Source organism: Tachypleus tridentatus, chromosome 3 (genome assembly GCF_004210375.1).
Source record: "Tachypleus tridentatus isolate NWPU-2018 chromosome 3, ASM421037v1, whole genome shotgun sequence".
Classification (NCBI taxonomy): Eukaryota; Metazoa; Arthropoda; class Merostomata; order Xiphosura; family Limulidae; genus Tachypleus; species Tachypleus tridentatus.
This window is the reverse complement of record NC_134827.1, coordinates 99,724,936-99,746,983: the sequence shown is the minus strand read 5'-3', so window position 1 is coordinate 99,746,983 and position 22,048 is coordinate 99,724,936. Positions and strand designations below refer to the sequence as shown.

Sequence of the window (22,048 nt, the reverse complement as noted above, 5' to 3'; positions counted from 1 at the left end):
TTGACTGATGTAAGGTTTACTGTGTTGTTACTACGTGCAAGACCCATTCAATATATTATATACTTTGTGTCATTTAAAGTGGGTTTTCAATGTTATTTAAAACTGTATGGATACAGTTTTATGTTATTATGTTTTAGAATGTGATATAAAGTGTGTTTCAGCTTAGTATTAAATACACATAATTATACTGTTTCAGAGAAAGTATGAAATATTAACTACATATACAAATGAACTTACTGATTAATTGTTTTTTCTGCTGGGTTTCTTATTAAACAGATGAACTGATCTATTGATCAACATAACATCTACAGTGGTTAAGTTATAGTCAAAGATATTATTTATTTTGTTTACTTTCAACAAATATGACTGGTTATAAAAGGTTGAAAAGTATTACCATTTAACAAAAAAACAACACCAATTAAGTTCCTAACTTCCTTTACGAATTAACACAGAATTTGAGACAGTGAACTCTAATAACATTGTAGATTACAAGATAAGTTAGGAACACTGATGGTTCTACTGAAGTCTTGTATAGTAAAAACACAGTTAAGTAATTCAAACCAAACAGCTATCTACGTGAATGTATATATGTATTCAAATTTTCATCAGATTATAAACTACATTTCTTAATACAAACAAGAACCATACCTTTTATTGCTGGTATACCTAAGTGCATGCACTATGATATATTTTTATTATATTAAAGAAAGGTTATTAATATGAATATCACTGAAAATATTTTTTAAACTAAACTATGGACTACAAATTTTTGAAACAGCATTTGCTTAGTTTTACTTTTTGAAACAATGTATTGAATTTCAAATTAAGCTTGTTAACTTCAAGATGCTTCTTATCTTCAAAGTACAGTTGATCAGAGGTGCAAATTAAGAGAAACATTTTTAGGTTGGATATTTTAAAACCTGTATTATTTAAATAACTGTTAGATAAAGTGCATGTGTAGATGCTGATCTGGACTAAACAGTTTTATTGATCAGAGCTGGTGATCAGTTCTTGTCTGTTTTCTGCAGACCAGTATTTTGTTCTTGAATCTAAGATATATTTTGATGATTAGAGATTAACTTTGATCTCAGCGTAATTTGCTTATGTTTTTAATAGCTTCAATTGTTACACGAAAACTTTAATAACTTGTGTGAAATAACTGATGTTACTTCTGAGTTTTTAAACTTAGGTATCTTGAGTAAGAATACACCAGGGATTAGCTGTTTTGTACAAATGTATAATTATAGCACTTGAGAACTATTAAAAACTAAGATAAATCAATTCTCATATATTTGTTATGTTCAGTACACATGAAATGGTTTAGAATAAGGTAGATTAGTGGATTGTGATAATTTTGTTTGTGTTTTTTTTAGTATTGTGGTAAGAATAAAATGTTTATGGATAGACTGGACACAAATATGAATTATATTAACATGTATAAACTTTTACATTTTGTTTATTTGTTGGCTTATAACTAGATATAAAATATTGTTTCAATTTAAACTTTAAAGTTTATGGAACTACCAGATGGTATTACTTTCAGGACCTCACTTTAAGTTATTGAAACATAGAGATATAATTGTTTAAAAATATCATTTCATGAGGTTGTTCAAAGTCAACAAATAAATTAGTACATTTTTTATGATGATGTACCATGTTTGTAGTCATTTTACTTCTATATTTTCACTAACTCTAGGTGGTTTTACTACTACTTCACCAGTGACCAATGGCCTAGGATCTGTGTCAAACATTTCTGCAACCACAGCAGGAATGAATTCTAATGTTACCAGCAGTTTGTCACAGCCAACTTTTTCTGGGATTCTTGCTAGTAACTTTATTTCACAAGCTGTAAGTGTTGTATTTGGTTCTATAAATTATATATATACACATGGTATTTAGATTTGAGAACTAGTTAATTTTATATCACATACATATATTAATAAAATTCTGGAGAAGTGAACATGAAGTTAAAAGCAAAACTATAAATCTGTGAGCATAATGTACTGGACTGTAAATTTTAGGTTCTGTATTTCACATTTCATTACAACCAAAATTTTAAAAAAAAGACAAAGCACACATTTGGGACTTAGAGTGTGATAAACGTAGTCCGAAACCAAAAGTTTGTAATTATTCTCCAGTCTCTTGTATCAAAATTAGGACAAACTAACACATATAGCCTTTGTATAGTTTTGCACAACATTTAAAAAAAAAAGAAAATGGCAGTACTGTTAAAATTACTTGAAACTGACTTGATGTGGGTTAGGCAGGAAGATAGTAGCCAGAGTTTAGTTGATACAGAGATACAAGTTATGAAAATAAGTAATGGAGAATAACAAAAAAGTGGATAAGACAGAAATGGCTTGGAGCTTACAAAGTATCTGGTTATTGGTTTGGGTTAGTAAGTGACAGAGCACTAATAAAGGAAATGGATGTGTTTAAGACAGGAAGAATGGAACAAGATGCTGTTGTCCATTAGGATCATAATAAGCAGTAAGATGGCTTGTAAAAAATTATCTCATTAGGTGTTAAGGGATAAGTTAGAAAATTGGATAGAAGAGTGGCTGGATAGAAGAAAGCAGAAGGTTTTTACAGATGGAGTTCAGTCAAACTGGATTAATATTTTAAGTATGGTATCTCAGAGCTCAGTCTTAGGGCCCTTACTCTTTTTGATTTACATTAGTGACAGAGATAAAGGAATTGTCAATAAATTACTTAAATTTTCTGATGACATTGAAGTCTTTGTTGTTGTTGATTTTGAGGAGGATGAAGCTACTTTACAAAGTATTTAGATCACTTTGTGATTTGGAAAAATAAATGGCAGATAGGCTTTATTTATAATAAATGTAAGATAATGCATGTGGTTATCATAATTTGAATTATATTTATAATTTGTGTGGGATTAACCTTAAGAGTGCCATGAAAGAAGTGGATTTTAGTGTAATAGTTGATCAGTCTCTGAGCCATCCAAACAGTGTGCTGTTGTTTATAGTAGAACAAATAGGATTTTAGGTTGTATTTATAAAAATATTGAAGACAAGTCTGAAGATGTTTTAATTTCATTGTACAAGTGACTGGTTAGGCCACATTTGGAATACTGTGTTTAGTCTTGGGCTCCTTACCTTAGGAAAGACGTTGAATTGTTATAAAGGGTTTAGAGAAAGGCTACTAGAATGGTGTCTAGGATGGAGGGGCTGTCACATCAGGAGAGGTTGAAATATATTGAAAAAAATAAATAGGTGGATGGGTGGGTGGATCTGATTGAGGTGTTTAAGATTGTAAAGGGAATTGATAGTATTGATGCATCATCTTTTTTGGACTTAACAATGAAAATAGTAAGGCCAGGGGACATAAGTATAAAGTTTGGATTCAGAGGGATCACCTTCTGCTAAGACAGTTTTATTTTTCTAACAGGTGAACCGCCTATTGTTGTTGTGGAGACAGTAAATTTAAACAAGTTTAAGGAAAAAGCTTGATAAATTTATGAATGATAAGGCTTTAATATATATTTTTAAAAATTTATTTAGTGATAGTTTTAATTTAGAGAATGGAACAGCCGAGATGGACTAATAAGTCTCGCGTTGTCCTAAAACATCTTAGAGTTTTTTAAGCATCTTGGTGTCAGTTTAGGATAATAGGTAATAGAGTACTAATAAAAGTGGTGGTTAAGATATAAACGTTTTTGTGATTACTAAATACCTTGGTATTGATTTAGGACAACAAGAAATAAGATCATGAATGAAAAGAAGAAGATAAGACAGGAAGAGTGTAGCTATGGAATATTAGACTATGGGTTTGGGAGAGTAAGAAATAGAATAATTAACAAGGGACATGGGTAAGGTTGCAGTGTTATTTAAGATAGGATAAACATCAAGATATTTGCTTGAGGATGGAGGATAAAAACTGGTTCATGGCCAGTGATGCACGTAAAGGAGGAAAAACATTGGTGTGAGAATTGAATGGCACAGTGTTATGGAGAATAAGGCCTCACTAGGCCAAAAGATGGGAAAGACAGATAGGTAATCAGAGAAAACTAACATCAGAATGCTGCCTACTGAAAAACAGTGCACTGTTTACTTAAAATGAGCTAACATGTTAGCTTGTAAAGATATGTCATTAAGATGATGAATATGTGACATATTTAAGTAGGAACTGTTTGAAGGACTACAGTAAAACTACTAATGGTGAATAGAAGCTGTGTTGCCAACTGCCAATTAGAAAATTACCTTAAAAATTATAAATTTGTTAGTAAGCATAAAATGATACTTTTGATAGATCTTTCTGACATTTTTATTTTCTAAATCATTATTGTTTATATTATTAATATATCAAGCATTGTTTTAATTTTAAGTTTATGTTGTTTTTTTAAAATTTGTAAGGCATATGTAAGTGATCCAGTTTATTTATGTTTACAGAACACTATCACTGATGGTATTTTGTTTTTATGTACTCAAATTAACCTGCGTGCGGAAATTGTATTATTTTAGGTCCAACAACAGCAGCAACAGAACAGTTATCCACCAAATCATCCATTAAGTGGGTCCAAACATCTTTGTTCCATTTGTGGTGACAGAGCCTCAGGCAAACACTATGGAGTATACAGGTATGTACTTGAACAGTGGGAATACAAAAGTTTTGCTTTAAACAGTGGCATAGCTGGGGGATAAGGGGGTACATCTGACCTCGGGCACAGCATCGGGTTTGGGGGCACCAAATTGATGTTACATAATTAGGAATTATGGCTTACATATTGTCACGAGGTGGTGCGAAAACTAATTTTGTCCCCAGGCACTGAAAACCCTAGCTATGCCTCTGGCTTTAAAGTTATTTTCAAGAGGGCATGAATACTATTTCATCACATCTATTACTCTAGATTGTTTCACTGCTGTTTTCAACAGTATTTATCTAGTACATTTGATAATGCTCTTCTAATTATAAATAGATATTAAAGAACATTTGTATGTACTGTTTCAGTGACTGATCCACATTGGCCTACTTAAGTTTTTGATTTATACTTGTATTAGTGCTACTTGAGTATCAAAATGTTTTATTTTTAAATAATTTTCATTAATCTAACTCCATTTCATTATTGCTTATTAGCTGTTTTACACCTCTAAAACTTTAATTACTTATTATATTACAATCAAGGGAATTTCAATGAATTAAGATCTTGAGAACATGTAATGAACAGTTGTTGGATTGCTGCATTCAGGAAAGGAGAGCCTTTGAAGGTTTTGGGTTGTCATTTCGACCAAGAACTGCACAGATTTCTGTGACATGCAGAGTTGTTCTATAGGTGATCTGAAATATAAAAATGACATCCTTAAACGTTATGTTCACATATATGCTCGTGGCAGCTCCTTAATCTTAATGAATAGTAATGCCAAACCACATGGAGTCAGAACTATGAACAATGAAACTGAAAAATTATATTGGCCAGCATTTTGTTCAGACTTTAGCCTTATCAAATACAGTGTGATATTCTGAGAAGACTTGTATCAGACCAAATTCACCCATTTCTATCCCTTTTCCAGTTGACAGTTGTTTTTTATGAAGAATAGGGTGTAATTTTGTGGAATTTCATTAGCTACTTCATTGAAAGTGTGATTAATCACTGTAGAGCATGATTAGCAGCTTGGGATGGTCACATTTCTTATTAATGTAATTTTTGGCAAACATTTTGTCACTGGTGTACCACCATGTATCATCCTACGCACTGTTTATCTTCATATCATTTCTTCAACTTTTTTTTTGCCTCTAGTTTTTGAATAGTAAACTAATTTTTATCAACTTTTGTTGCAGGCTTCATCAGTGACAGAGCCAAAGTTACATTACTTAAATATTAATTAGAATTTTCTAAACGTTATTTTATACACTATAGATTAGCTTCAGACTTAGTTTAACATGTTTTATAATTAAAGTGTATAAAATGTAACGTTTTTTTTTGTTGTTGTATTAATGTTTTAGCATAATTTTCTTAGACTGCGAATTTCTTACATTAGTTGAATAGCCCAGCATAGGCAGGTGGGTTAAGGCATCATCTGAGGGTCACAGGTTTGAATCCCCCTCACACCAAACATGCTTGCCCTTTCAACCATGGGGGAATTATTATGTGACAGTCAATCCCACTATTCATTGGTAAAAGAGTTGGCTGTGAGTGGTGATGACTTGCTGTCTTCCCTCTAGCCTTACACTGCTAAATTAGGGATGGCTAGCACAGATAGCTCCTCGAGTAGCTTTGCACAAAATTCAAAAAACAAAAACAAACATTAGTTGAAACTTACTGGAAATGACAATTTATGACAACATTATTATATGACATATTTGTTGCTAGATATGACATTTATTAGCTGTTTATGGAGAAGAGCCTGAAAACACTTTAAAAATTCTACTTATTTTTTCCAAACAAATTACTTGGCTCCATTTGTCTTTTAAATTAGACTCTAACAATTTAGTTACTTCTACTGTATATATTTACATCATAAGAAAGAATAATAATATATTACATATAATATAAGTTGTGTTTTAGTGAATTGCTTAAAACAAGGAAGAAAATTTTCAAATGAGTATTCGTATTTAGCAAATTGGTACTTCCTTTTGAAGATAACTGTAATTTTATATTAAATTTAATTTTTGGTTTGTTTGTTTGTTTGTTTTTCTATATTACCTTTTTATAACAAATTTATTTGTTCATTAATAAAAAGGAGAAATTTATTTAACTATTTTCTCAGTTGTTCTTGTAATTAGTAGCATTTTTTTTTCATATGTTGTAGATCAACCAGTAATTAATTTGAAATAACAAAATATGCAAAAACAATATATAACAAATTGGTTTTGCTCCTAATATAACTGTATATATGCATAAATGTAATATTTGATTAATTTTTTTCTATTTATTAGTCTATTTAAGACTTGTAAAGTAGAGTAATATGTTGTGTACATGCTTCTTTAGCTAGCAATAATAATCAAATCATTTTCTTCCATCAAAGTGATATGAAAACAAATCCTAAGCCTTCTAGTAAATTTTTGAGCATGTAAAACATATTTGTAAATGGTCAAACTCATGACAATCCTGGCCCGGCATGGCCAAGCGTGTTAAGGCAATCGACTCGTAATCTGAGGGTCGCTGGTTCGAATCCTGGTTGCACCAAACATGCTTGCCCTTTCAGCCGTGGGGGCATTATAATATGATGGTCAATCACATTATTCATTGGTAAAAGAGTAGCCCAAGAGTTGGTGGTGGGTGGTAATGACTAGCTGCCTTGCCTCTTGTCTTACACTGCTAAATTAGTGATGGCTAGAGCAGATAGCCCTCATGTAGCTTTGTGCAAAATTCAAAAACAAACAAACAAACATGATAATCCAGATGACATGATCATAGTTACCATTTGTAATTTAAACAAGTATTGAATGTTTACTATATATGAGTGTGTGTGCATGCACACATTACTTTTTAAATTCAAGTTGAATATGCTCTTTTAATTATAGATTTACTGGACAAATAGTTTGTTTGAACATTTTTAAAAGGAATTATGTAAAATGTATGATTTTTTTTAAATACTAAAATTTCAACAAAAACTTATCATGAGGTGCAAGGGTCACAATATTTATATATGACTCCTTAGAATATTGTAGTGCTTAAGTGTTTCTTTTGTAAAAATCCTCCAGTAATTACTAAAAAAGTAATGGTTTCATTATGCATAAAATTACATTATAATATTTCATGAATAGTATTTCTACTTAAACATTAATTCTACAGTTACATTAGTTTTGAATGTTCCAAGTTTAAGCTACAGTTTAAGCATTTCCATTTTGAGGAGGTAAATTTTCTTAGTTCTCTTGAACGTTTTTCACGAACCACTTGAAGAGGAAGTTGCTTAGTTATTTCTATTACATATGTCGAGATTCACGTGATGCCAAACATGCTCACCCTTTCAGCTGTGGGGGCATTATAATATGATGGTCAATCACATTATTCATTGGTAAAAGAGCAGATTCGAATCCCTGTCACACCAAACACGTTTGCCCGTTCAGCATTAGGAGCATTATAATGTTACAGTCAGTCCCACTATTTGTTGGTAAAATGGTACCCCAAAAGTTGGTGGTGGGTGATGATGACTAGCTGCTTTCTCTCTAGTTCTACACTGCTAAATTAGGGACAGCTAGAGCAGCTAGCCCTCATGTAACTTTGCACAAAATTCAAAACAAACAAACATTCTTTGATGTAATGAAAAATGTGATAGAGAATTAGTTTATTTATTCAGTGTCAGAAAGATTATTGATCCATTTGCTCTTAGTTAATGAATACTACCACAGAGGAACATGTAGACACACGTGAGTTTTAGTTAAACCACTAGCACAGATAGTTCTTGTGTAGTTTTGTGCAAAATTCAAACAAAAAACAAACAAAATGTATTTCTTTAATAATTTAATTTGTATATGTAGCAAGAATTTTGTGTGACCTTCAAATGAGAGTAAGAGGGCAAAAGAATTTCTAAGTAATAGTTTCTTTATCACTTTATCTTGGGAAAAAAAGCAAACTTGAAATATGAAAATTAACTTATTTTTGACTTAAGTATTATCTATAAATTCTTTGAATTCTGATGCTTTAACCTAAATTTGCTGAAGAAAATGTTATTTATCCATAAAAGATTATTTATTTAAAACATTAATTAACTGTTTTGGTATTTACATTTTAGTTGTGAAGGCTGTAAGGGATTTTTTAAAAGAACAGTTCGCAAAGATTTGACCTATGCTTGTAGAGAAGAAAGAAACTGTATAGTTGACAAACGTCAGAGAAATCGTTGTCAGTACTGTCGTTACCAAAAATGTCTGATTATGGGTATGAAAAGAGAAGGTAAGTCTGTACTTTCAATGGAAACTGATAGTCTATGTTGAAGTATATTCTAATAAAATACTAAATCATTTCATAATTTTTGTGTAAGTTTCCAAGCAGTTATCTACCAATTTCCATCTTTTAATACATTGTTACCATTTACAAATAACTTGCTATTTATTTGGGTGCTTTTATGCTAGTTTTCTGAAGGACTTTTCATTACGTACAATATTATTTTTTAACATCACAATGGCTGGCTTGGTGTGGGCAGGTTGTTAGGCCACTTGGCTCGTGGATTCGAACCCCAGTCTTACCAAACATGTTTGCTTTGTCATTCATGGAGGTGTTATATTGTAATGATCAACTTACAATTCATTAGTAAAAGAGTAGCCCAAGACTTGGTATTGGGTAGTAATGAATAGTTGCCTTCCTTGTAGCCTTCCACTGCTAAATTAGGGATGGCTATTGCAGATAGTCCCTCATGTAACTTTGTGCAAATTTCAAAACAAACAAACATCACAATGTAACTGGGGATTAAAATCCCTCACAGGCTACCGTTAACCATTAGTGTAAGGTATAAATAAATTTTAAGACTAAGCCAAAATTTAATAACACTGACACATATTATTAGTTCATACAATATTATTGTTCAAGGTCACAAAATGTAATGTGAAAATTACAGAACTTTCACTTGTATGTTTCAGTTAGTAATTCTAATTGTTCTCAGTGCACAAGTGCTTTAATATCACAGCCATGTGTACAAAGATAAGGGTAAAGTGATTATTATTTAATTATTTATTAATTAAGATACATTTTCTTGAAGTGTGTTTTTTTTAAGGAGAGAATCATTACTAATTTCTCAGCTGTAAATAGATTTGTGTGAATAGAAGTGACTACTTAAAGTTCTACAAAGGTGTTATTAATAAATGTTATGATATTTGTCGCTGCCTTGAAACTCATGATAGTTTAGTATTGTATCATTGTTCATGTTTGTCTTGCTAAGACCATAAATTTATGAATCTGCTCTTCACATTTGTTGCAGTAAGTTGATCTGTTCATACTTTGGTTGGGTGTGATATATGTAGTTTTCTTTATATTTTACATGAATTTTAAGATTGTACTTTGAACTAATTGTATGTTGAGAGTATGCGATTACTTGTTTTTGGGATGAATTTATAATATTTATATGTTGGAATATTTTATTTCATTTTGAAGAATAATAAGAATATATTAAAAGGTTTCACAAATTTGAAGCAATTTGTTTATAAATGTTTGAGATGTAGAGGAGTACCTGCTATTGAGGTGTTTGAACTTTATACATTTTAAATATTATTAGCTTTTTAAAAGGAAATACAGTAATTCCCCAAAACATTTCCTACTGGTCTTCTAGCATCAAAATTACAAGTAGAGAATGTTGCTTGTGTAAAGTAATAGTTCCACTATTTTACAAATCAAATAATGGAGGTGTATGTTGGCCTTATTATTTGTATTAAAAAAATAGGTTTTTTACAGATCAAATAATGGAGGTGTGTGTTGGCCTTAGACAAGAAAAGGGTAAGGCCAACATACCTCTATTATTTGATATAACAAAATAGGTTTTTTACAGATCAAATAATGGAGGTGTGTGTTGGCCTTAGATTTTTCTTGTGTACTGTATCTTCTCTTCTTATAGCAGTGCAAGAAGAACGTCATAGAACAAAAGATAAAAATGAGAATGAAGTGGAAAGCACATGTAATACTTCACATGATGTACCCATAGAACGCATCTTAGAAGCAGAGCTTTGTGTTGAGCCCAAAAATGAAGAAATAGACATGAATGTGAGTTATTCCTTACTTTATACCTGACTTAAAGCAAATTGAAGTTATATTACAATATGTACCTAATAATGTGAAATTATTAGGTAAGTCTACATTCTTGTTACATTAATAATAATCAGTAAGAAGCTAAAATTAACGATGCTGTTAAATTTATTTAAGATATGTAATTAGTGTCAATTCCTTTTCATAGTGGAATGAATGTGAAATTATTTTCTATAGCTCTGAAATTCAAGTAGATTATTTATCTGTCCTTATTTTGTATGAGTATTAACACTTACAGACAAACAGAAAAAAATATTAAAAAATCTTTGCATGTCCAGTTCGTTGTAAAAAGTAACAATGGATTTGTGGGGAAGTATGCTGTGATACCTTCCTGGACTGACCAAAAATTTGGTCTAAATCTCAGCTTGTATAATTTTTTTCACTGTGAGTCACTTGTGTAACCTTCGTAGCACCATAACCTCAATAATGATAGAGTTTTACGGCAGACATAACTGATGTGAACCAAATATAAGTTGGAATACTGCTACAAATTATTAAAACAATTTCTGTTCTGAAGTTGAATATATGGTAAATAGTTATGGTATATACTTCACAAGGACAAATACAGAAAATCGTAAGGGTAAAATGCTAGTCTGTCTTAAATATTGTGCTCCTACTTTATTGGTCTTAAATAAGAGAAGTGGCCTAAGTCAGCAAAAGTAAACATTATACTATATAACACAAATTTTGTTCCTGGATAGTATGTGTTATTTATTAATTGCTTATGTTGCATAAGTAGAGAAAATGGACATTTTTCCCTTCAAACTTTGCTTTTGTGACCTGGATAATGAAATTTAGAAATTAACCTATTTTATATGTAAAAACAGGCAAATTTGCACATTTTCATTTACATAAGGTCTGAATAAAACAACATATGAATCAAGATTTACATGTATTTATACTGAAGTTATACAAAAATGTTTATAAGTGAGTAGTTTTTCGAAATTTATGACTGTAATGTAAATCACTTTCACATATCAGCCACCAAATATAGTCTCCCATCATGTTTTAGTTATATGCTCCCAGGTCACAAAAGCAAAGTTTGAAGAGAAAAATAGGTCTTTTCCATTTAGTTTAAGCATAAGCCAATGGAAAATAACATTTTCTGTCCAGGAACAAGAAAAAGTAAAAATTCTGTTACATAGTGTTATAGGTACTTCTTTAATTAGGTGTTCTGTACTCTTTCAAAATGTTTTTATAATAATAAATCACAACTGTTTTTGATTATCAAACTCAAATTAGAGCATTAGGAATAAATGTTATCTTAGATTAAATAAGTAATCCTAGCTGTCAGTGGAAATTATTTATACATATTTATTTTATTTTACATAATTTAGTATCGTGTATTGTAGGCAGACAGACAGGAAGAAAGACTAGTTTTTTTGTAAATGATTTTTATGTGATGGAATTATAAAGTAGTACACATAATTCTGTATTATGTATAAATCTGAATAATTATTGTAATTAAATATTTTACAGAATAATCAGTTTATGGAGTTAGATGTCATATTCTCTAAACATAAGTCAAGTTAATGATGTGCTATGATTATTTTACATTTTTAACAGCACACAGCAATGTGTAATTTATTTGAGGTTTATATGAACCAGTAGTTAAAACAACTTTTGTATAGGCTTGCTTATCCAATATGAAAAACAGTATTTCCACTGTTAATACAGGTCTTCTTAAATGATAATATGGTACCATATGGTTGTAAAGAATATATAGTATTTTATCTTGAAATTTTCAGAATAAGGAACTTTATAGTTGTAAGAGAATAATATTTTTTATATGAAATAACAAATAATATAAATATGTTTCTATTTTTAAAGCAGTCTTATCTATATCAGTTTTTCATCATATAATTTGCTTTTCTCATCTTGGCTCTATCTAAACAAACAATTACTTTATCATACTATCTTAAGTCAGTTCTTTAGTACAAAATGTTACATTATAAGTGTTCTTTGTAATAGTAATCCGTCTGTGTTTTAAATTTACAATGTATGGGTACATTTATAAGTTTGTAAAGTCCATTTTTTATAGTTGTATAAAGATTTCCACTTTTGTTTTGCTGACAATGACAACAAATTTTCCTTCAATGTGGTTATCTAATTTGTTGTGCTGTTTCACAGAAGGAACCTTTAGCCAACATCTGTAAAGCTGCTGACTGCCAGTTGCACCAGCTGGTGGAGTGGGCAAAACACATCCCTCATTTCACAGAGTTACCTTTAGAAGATCAAGTGCTTTTACTGAAAACAGGCAGGTTTAATGTACAGTTGTTCTTACTTTTAATAACTTGCCAAAACATTATACATGTTTTTACTAGTGGTAAATATGGTATCATTGGTTCAGTGCAAGTACATAAAAGCTATTTTTTTAAATATTTTTGTGTTAGATTTAAATTTAAAATGGGATCATTTAAGTTAAGATTTTTTTAAACATGGAAAATTAACATATTCTATATAAGAATTGTGTAAAGGTCAGTTTAAAATTGTTTTGAATTCTCATATGTAATACGTCAGAAAAAATAAATTAGATATAGCAAAAGGCCTAGTGTAAGTGCTCAAATAAACAGAGTATTGGTATAAAGTTTTCTGGAAATGTCAGTTGTAAAGCTTTAAACTAAATTTTTTTAATGCTAAGTAAAATGAAAAATCTACAGTTTTGTTTATAAAACAAAGAAATGCTGAACAGTAAGTAATGAATTGGTAGCTTTCTTTCTTTCTGAATGACTATCTATAGTCAGGTGTAGTTTAAAGGTTTAGCGTGTTTGTTTTTAAATACTGTTAGCCAATCATCTCCAAATAAAGTTTCTTCATGTAATATATTTTATATATTATATAAAGAATTTATATGAATATATTAGATTTCACATTGGTCTGCATATTTTCACCTGTACGTGTTAACTGTATTTATAGGTTGGAATGAGCTGCTGATTGCCGCTATTTCTCATCGGTCTATTTCAGTGAAAGATGGAATAGTCCTAGCAACAGGATTGGTAGTACAGAGAAACAGTGCTCACAGTGCAGGAATGGGAGCTATCTTTGACAGAGTGCTCACAGAATTGGTTGCTAAGATGCGAGAGATGAAAATGGACAAAACTGAACTTGGCTGCTTACGGGCAGTTGTCTTATTTAACCCAGGTATGGGAAATATACAGTAAAATTTTTAAAATTTAATTAAAGTGTATACAAACATTTTACAAAAGAAGATATTAATTACTAAAAGTGTGGTTTTGTTTTTTGTCATAAATTTATTTTAAATCAATATTGGATGGTTGAATAAATCAAAATGATTAGCACTATTGTTTTCATTAAATTAGTTAAGAAATACTCTAAAACCTTGTATAATATAATATGATTTGTTTTTACTTAAAAAGGGACATATACTGGTATGAGGTTACCAGTCATATCTATGTGCTTTTTTTAGCATTAGTATAAAAGCTAGCTGTAACTTAACTAACTCTTAACTTTGTGGGTGTACATGTTAATCCAAACAAATACTAAAAAAATAAATATTTGGTAAAAAAAATGAAATAAGAAAAAAAATGACTTTTTATGTTTTTTTGCTTCTAAAACTTGTTCAATAAAATTTCATGTGATGTTTCTCTAGCATTGAATTAATATTAATTACTATACTATCATGTTTCTTTCAATGAAGATTAAAATTGCCTATACTATAAATTTGTAGCCAATAAAATACAAGATGAATTTTCAATGAGAATACTGTTGTCTGGTGAAGTATAGAGAGATTTCTAAAACTATTGATCATCATTTGTTACTTATATCTTAGTTTGATTGAATTTCTTTCTGGAACATGTCTTAACAGCAAGTCGATAATAAACTTATAAGTTGAATACAGTGTATCAAATGAACTTAAAATTCTAAAGCTAGTGTTTATTAAGGTGTTACTTGTATATTTATAATAAGACAGTAAGTGAGAAAGCTACAGAATTATCTTATACTGTTATGGAGCTTCTACGAGTCGTTATATTTTTACTCTCACAGAAGCCAAAAAGTTAAAGTCTGTACAGCATGTAGAATCTTTGAGAGAAAAGGTCTATGCATCGCTGGAAGAGTACTGTAAACAAGTGTACCCTGATCAACAAGGCCGTTTTGCAAAGTTACTTCTGAGACTCCCTGCACTCCGAAGTATTGGGCTCACCTGTCTGGAACACCTGTTTTTCTATAGGTTAATTAGTGACACATCAATTGACAATTATATTCTGTCAAAGTTGGAGTCTGCAACAAATATTTAACCCAGTGTATTGTTGGGTTTGTAAGGCTTGTTTCATCTGCACTTGTTTTGTTTTTTTTTAATTTTGTCTACATTTCTTAAGAATCTATATGGCCCTGACTACATTTATACTTTTGTTGTTTACAATGCCACTAATTGAGCCATTTATTACTGTTAAATATTTATGGTACGTATCTTTTGGTTATTTTTTATACCTTATATGTGCATGGACATCAGAAAGGTTTTTATTTCCCGTGTAGATTGTACAGAAAAAGGTGTGTAAAGTTACTGTTTCAAAAGTTATTAAAAATGTTTTTCAGTATAATTCTTTACAATGTAAAAAAAAAACAAAACAAAATACATGAGAGAGAGAAAGATATTTTGCTAGTGTTTTAAAAGTATGTTATTGGAGATAATTTAATTTTTATTGGCACCTAATTATTATGTTTTTGTGAATTGTATATGTTAAATAAGGTATTTGTATGGAAGGTATATTTAACAATGTACAGACAGAGTGAAGTAATTGTAAATGTGAAACAAAGAAGAGATATTTAGTTTCTTTTAAATATTAGCTTAGATTGGCTAGCATCACTTAACTTGATGTTGTTTCACATAAATATGTAAACATGTGGATTGGTTCTGTGATGAAGGAACAACAGGAAACACACAAGTAGTATTACTGAAACACAGTATAATTAGGACGTATTATTATATTTCAGTAATACGTGAAACATCATAATGTGGCATAAGCTTGAGAACCTTATTACCTGGTTTAAATGTATAGATGTACTCTAGCAGACACAAAAAATGACATAGATTTAATAGACTCTAAGGTGTTGGACACATGCAGTACACGTATTTATAGTTGAATAATTTTCACTCACACAGTACAGGTTCATTAATAATTCACACAACACATATAGAGCATTGTGAAAACTCGAGATAATTTGGAGACAGTATGGTGTATCTTCAAATTAAACACTCTTTGTTTAGTTTAGGAATAATATATAAACATATGCATTTTCACCTTTGAATCTCTAGTGAAAGCCTTCTTCTCCCACTGTTGAAATCTGAAATATTGCTACTGACTTGAGGGTTTTAACACCAAAATTTAGAGTTTGCTCCACATTGTGGACACAGTGAGATAATGATATCCCATTGTGCAGTTTTACAATAAAATCTAAAGAAACAAACAGTAGATATATCAATGTTTCATTATTTTTCCCTTATCAGGATATTATATTCATCTCATCTACAAAGCCTCTTGTACATGCTTTTGAAATGACCATCCTATGTTTGATAAAGAATCTCCTTATTTCTGCTTATTTGGGTTGCTTCTACACTTGTTCAGGGCAACTTAAGCCCTGATTTAAGGTCTTGTATTATTGAATTGGTTTGGGGTAAGTTAAACCTTCTTTAAGATCTTATTTTAAAAATGGAATTATCAGCTTACTTCTAAATGTCAAAGTTCAAATTATAATTTTGTTTATTTATATAGGGGTTAAAAGGATTGTTAATTGAAAATTGAATGCGGCTTGTTATATTTATTGTTTCTCACAAAGGATACTTACCAGTAGTGTTACAAAACAAATTGCAAAATAAATTAGCAGGTATTTCACTTACTACTGACTAAGTTGTATGATTCATTTGTTTTTTTTAAATTTAGCAGTAAGCTAAGTACATTTATTGAATTTTGTAGTTTCAGGACCTTTGTGGTCATTACAATATTTTTTCTTCATAGGGTCACAAGGAATACTTACAATTATAGAAGGTTAACAGTTTGCAAAACTTTAATAAGTAAGAGTTAAACATAAGAAAATAAAATCTTTGTTCAAATTCAAGGTATATTTGTCCACGTAGTCTTACCAGTATATCTTCAGAAGTCCCCTGATGGGTCAATGGTAAATTTATGGATATACAACAGAAAAATCCAGGGTTTAATTCGCTGTAGCAAACTGAGTGCAAATAGTCATTCATGTAGTTTTCTGTTTAAAAACTCAAACAAATAACTTGAGAAGTAAATATAGCATGCTTTATCCAATTAATTCTAATCATCTATATATATATATATATATATATATGCTTAGATGAAGGAAAGTTATTTAATGATTCAGTCTTAACAAAATATTTTAATGAACTGATATTATTATGGACTATCAACATCTGGAAAGATGGAAATGTATAATTTTAGTAAAAATATTTTAGTTGTGACAACATCTAAAAACCAAATACATGGAAATTAGAAACAATAATAAGAACATTTTTACATTAGTGTGATACCTTGTAAATGTCAAAAATATTTGATTTGTCATTAACAAAGCTTGTTTGTCAAGTAAACAAGCAGTGATAAATGAACTTAAAAGTATAAACTAAGTGATGTTCAACATTTTGCTTTTATTTAGAACTTTTCTGAGTAGGTACGCTAAAGCTAATGTGTGATGTTGGCATAACATATAACTTTTTTTAGTTGTTTATCAGTGTTTTTTGTTGTTTATTTGTGAGTGGCTTAAGGATTTTGAGATTTATTATCATAAGTGAGGTTTGTTTTTGAGTTACAGATATATTTATAGATGCTTATCCAAGCCATGTAAATAACACTCTTACTAACTGGGCAACATATTTAATTTTTATATATATTTTAATATATAAATACAAAATTTGTTTTTACTTATAAAAGTCACTTGTCACAGAAGAGTGGATAAAATTCACCTTTTTTAACTCTGGCATTAACTTTTTGTGTTACTTTGGATGCCCAAATATTTATGATATGTTTATATTTCAAATCCAGAAATTATGGTTTAAAAATCTATTCTGCAAAAAGAAGATGATTCTTTAAATACTAATAAACAAAACATTTTTTTCACAGAACCCATATTGTTAAACATTTGTTGGCATTATATTTTAATGGTTGACTCATTTCTAAAAGATAATTTTTAGGTAACATATGTTTGTGATAAGTGTGACACAACTTACCATGCTTGTGTGTCACAGCCTTGTGTCTTAAAAATCTTTGAAATTGTGTTCTCAGAAATAAACCTACTAGTTTTGGAATGTCATAATTTTAGTAAAAACCATCCTGCCAAGAAAGATATTTTACTTGACAAAAAGCTGTGTGTAACCTACACTGTCTTCTTTTTATGTACCAATAACTCAGAGTAAAGAATGTTCTTAGGAGAAAGATGTTTTATACAATTTAACAAATGCAGTGTTTAAAAGTGTTATTTTTATCTATACATGAACCTTTTGGACACTGCCATCACATGTTCACTAACTGGTCTCATGCAGCATTTGGTGGAGTTCTTACAGAGCATAAAAATTGTTTTCATAATATAATATTCCTGGTTTTAAAGAAAACTAAGAAATATGGTAAGGCTTATAATAAACTTGTTTTACATTTGAAACCAAATAATATTCCTTATCATATAACTATTGCTGTACAAAGATGTGGTGACAATGTTTATTTTTCTGATATGATATTAGCTTATGAAATAAAGAGTGTCTTTGTGATGATATGCAGAAAATTGTGGATTCAGAAAAGTTTCAAACAACTAAAGTTTATAATCTAGCAGTGTATAAAATATTAGTTTGAAAACTAGGAACTGTAAAGAAAAATGTTTGAATGTTTTTTTTATATAAGAACAGTCTAGAATACAAAACAAATAATGATGAAGGTACGTTTCATTAAAGCTTTTTAATAATTATTAATTCTCTGAAGAAAGTAAGTTTAATTATGTTATCATAATGCCAGATAATTCAAAAATTAATAAATAATTACTTGTTGTTTTTTCCAGAAAAAACTATTCACTAGTTTATATTACCCAAATCATTCCATGAAAGTTCAAATCTACTGTAGTTAAAATTGATATGAAATTCATCCAAGTTACCAAGCCTTCTTAGAGATTTTATTCAAGATGTTTTGCTTGTTGGATATTTTTTCTGTTCCTGCAAGTAATTTCTACTTTTTTGCTTTTTGTTAGAAAATAATCCTATATTTCTTCTTTTTTTGGTGGAAATTGTCTAATGTTATAGAATAATGTGTTTTTCTTCTTTGTCTGTTAGAATTTTTGTAATTAACCTGTACTTTGTGATACTTCTTTATTTAGGCCACGTGTACAGAGGTTGAGTGTGTTATGTTGAATTGATTTTCAAACCACCCGAGACAGTCCGTGCTGTCACATCCACTCATGTTCAGTCTTATGTTTGTGCAACTTGACAAAAGCACTGCAGGGTAGTTTTCATTTCAAAAGTCTTTATCATAAAGTTGTTATGCACAAAGCACACTCCTCCTCCCTGTGACTTTCAACAATCCATCTGATGTGCAAGGATGACAATTTTCGAGCACTTGTTTTAACAAACTGATCATGCACAATTTCATAGATTCTGCATCTTATAACTTGACCACTATTCATACGGCATAAAACTGTGTAAAATACATGAAAAAGGTAATTTCCTGAAAGGTTGTATGTACAATATATATATATATACATATGTAGTTTTAGTTGTCTTCACTAATTGAACCTACAACATTCTTCATTTATTCACTATTCATGTGGAATAACTTGAATACCAATTTCATTCTCCAGCTGTTTGAAGAAGATGGTTGAATAGATATTTCATGGAAGCAACTTGTGTGTGCCTGTAATTTATGCTCCCTTTTCAAACAGAGATTATTCTTGATTATGCTGCATTCTGTTGTATGGAGCAAATAGTTAGTTTTTGTCACTGACCTTTGTGTTTGTGGATTCTCACCTTTTACAAGATGTTGGCTGAAGTGTAAGTGTTAGAGGTCTCTTTCTTGATGGTCTTTTTCACCCTAAGCTGATCCATGTTACTTTGTTTTCCACTTCCATTAAGTATAAGGAATAGCGTAATCTTTAAAATTCTAAATTCCTGGTCTGAACACATCTTTATCATTTGAGTCTGTGATTATTTTGCATCAAAAACTGCTGTGACATACCTTTTCCAAAAAGTGACCAATTTTCAGTGGTCTCACACTACCTCCATAATTAAAACAATGTCAAAATGTAGTTCTGCTACCTGACATTCCACTGCAACTTTATCTTGGCTGTGGTTATTGTACGACTTGCTTATTTGTACACTAAAAATCTTTTTAATATAACACACTCAACTGTTAAATCTCCAAAGAATGGGTGTGTAGTATTACCACAATTTTAACATGTTTATGAGCCACCTGTTTATGTTGCATTTTGGAAGAATTAACTTCTGAAACAAATGCTCAAATTCTAACACTTTTCACAATCGTTTTTAAAATCTTAATGCGTGTGTAAGGTACAAAAATAATGCTAACTCTGTGTATGTGATATTTAATGCGTGCATAGTATATCAAGGCTTTAAAATATTTAATTTGTAGGTTCAAATCAAAACTTCAATGCACTTGTTGTGGTATCATACTTTTTAATAGTTTTTAAAGTGCAAATTGATAAAATTCTTTGTTTTTTCAAGTACTAAAACTTAAGTTTAGTTTTTAATAATGTGGTTGTTTTATTGAAATTATCAATCTCTTTTGTAATTTTTTTGTGAACAATCTATCTGTTTAATATCACATTGGTAATAAGTTTGAAATATCTTTACTAGCATTTTCTACATATGTCTTATTTTTTTGAAGTTAAATTACAAAAATACTTGAAGTAGTAATTTATTATTAAAAATGTTTATCACCATTAAGGTAACAAAAACAAGTGGTATGATTTTCTTTTTTTTTGCATTTGATAATTTCAAACACTCATAAGATCACTAGAAAACGTTGATTATATATAAGTATAGGTTTATCAGAGTTCAACTGGCAACAGAATTTGTACATTTCTATTTGTACCTGGTTACCATAAAATATATTAAAATACAAATTTTCTTTATCTTTAACTGTGTGCCAAATAATTCTTCTTATTGCTACAACATCACTGTAGAATAATATTTTAAAACTCTTTTTATATGAGGTTAACATGTCAATTACTGATTTAAACTACAATTCTAAACATTTTCAATTGACTCACTTTTTTATATCTTTATATTTTTTTACGTAAAATTTACAATTTCTAATGAGCGTAGCATCTTTTCGATAACCAGTGAAATTGTGAAGCTAGTCTTGCCAATGACTGAAGGTTCTCAGATCTCGGGCTTGGGGATATATTTCCTAATGAGTTGCACTAGATAAGTTGCAGACAATTAGCTAAGACATAAGTTTATCCAAAGAAGAAATATTTAATAATTTTTACATGTTAAACTACAAAGAAACGTTAAAATAAAATAAAACGTAACAGAGTGAACAATTAAACAAGTGATTCTCTCTGTGTGTGATAAAAGATATAAAATACCTTAATATAAAAAAATGAGTCCTGGTGAGACCATGTAGGTAACCCTTGTAACTTAGGTCAAATAGAAAATACTAAATAAAAATGTACGCCATGTTAAGCTAAAGATATATATATATACTCATCTTGAAATACGAAATATTACTTGAATATCGCAAATGAAGCTTTGAAAAACCTTAAGCATTAAACTGTTACACTAAAGTTTTCATATTTAAAATGAATAGACCCCACAAAACCATATATATATCTTCCTTGTGGGAGTTCAGAATTTTCAAGACAGGGATATCTATTTTACAATGCAATTGGAAAACAGAGATATATGGATGAACTTAGGGTACGAGGATCATTCAAGTAGAGACCTGCAACAAGTCGTCCTAGTAAAAAAGGGGGCGTGGCATATTGTGATAGGTGAGTATATTAACACAGAAGTTTCTTACAAAAGCCATCGACATGTCTCAATCAACAGTACAAAATCTAATCAAGTAAAACAAAACTTTCACATATGAAAGAATAAAACGTATTTATGAACTTTCATATAAATTGTGGTCAAGTCACAAACTACAATGTCTATAGAGTTCTCTGTAATCAGACGTTTGAAAGAGGCACTGGTGAACTATCATCTTCATATGCTAGATTTGTTGTGAAAAGCATTCAAGAAGTGATATGCTTCTGACAAAATTGACTGGTTTTAGCAAAATGTTTCATTGGCTCCCTCTGATAAAATACACAGTTCTCGATAAATTTGTTTTAGAATAATGGGATATTACCCACAATCAACTGAACTTCACATTG

At 30.0% G+C, this 22,048-nt stretch overlaps 1 protein-coding gene across 9 annotated transcripts in view; it reads left to right on the top strand.

The window, feature by feature from the left end:
* Window positions 1-20,807, top strand: part of LOC143247589 (retinoic acid receptor RXR-alpha-A-like) — a 66,732-nt gene extending 45,925 nt beyond the window's left edge. For 5 of the 9 annotated variants that reach the window (XM_076495907.1, XM_076495905.1, XM_076495908.1 and 2 more), the window contains exons 2-8: window positions 1,697-1,848; window positions 4,485-4,600; window positions 8,697-8,854; window positions 10,506-10,651; window positions 12,824-12,950; window positions 13,610-13,834; window positions 14,699-20,807. In XM_076495907.1, coding sequence (XP_076352022.1) covers window positions 1,771-1,848; window positions 4,485-4,600; window positions 8,697-8,854; window positions 10,506-10,651; window positions 12,824-12,950; window positions 13,610-13,834; window positions 14,699-14,949 — 1,101 coding nt within the window. In that variant the 5' untranslated portion in view covers window positions 1,697-1,770 and the 3' untranslated portion in view covers window positions 14,950-20,807. The remainder of the gene's footprint in view (window positions 1-1,696; window positions 1,849-4,484; window positions 4,601-8,696; window positions 8,855-10,505; window positions 10,652-12,823; window positions 12,951-13,609; window positions 13,835-14,698) is intronic. The other 4 variants (XM_076495906.1, XM_076495902.1, XM_076495904.1 and 1 more) reach the window with 3 other exon arrangements.
* The last annotated feature ends 1,241 nt before the right edge of the window (window positions 20,808-22,048 follow it).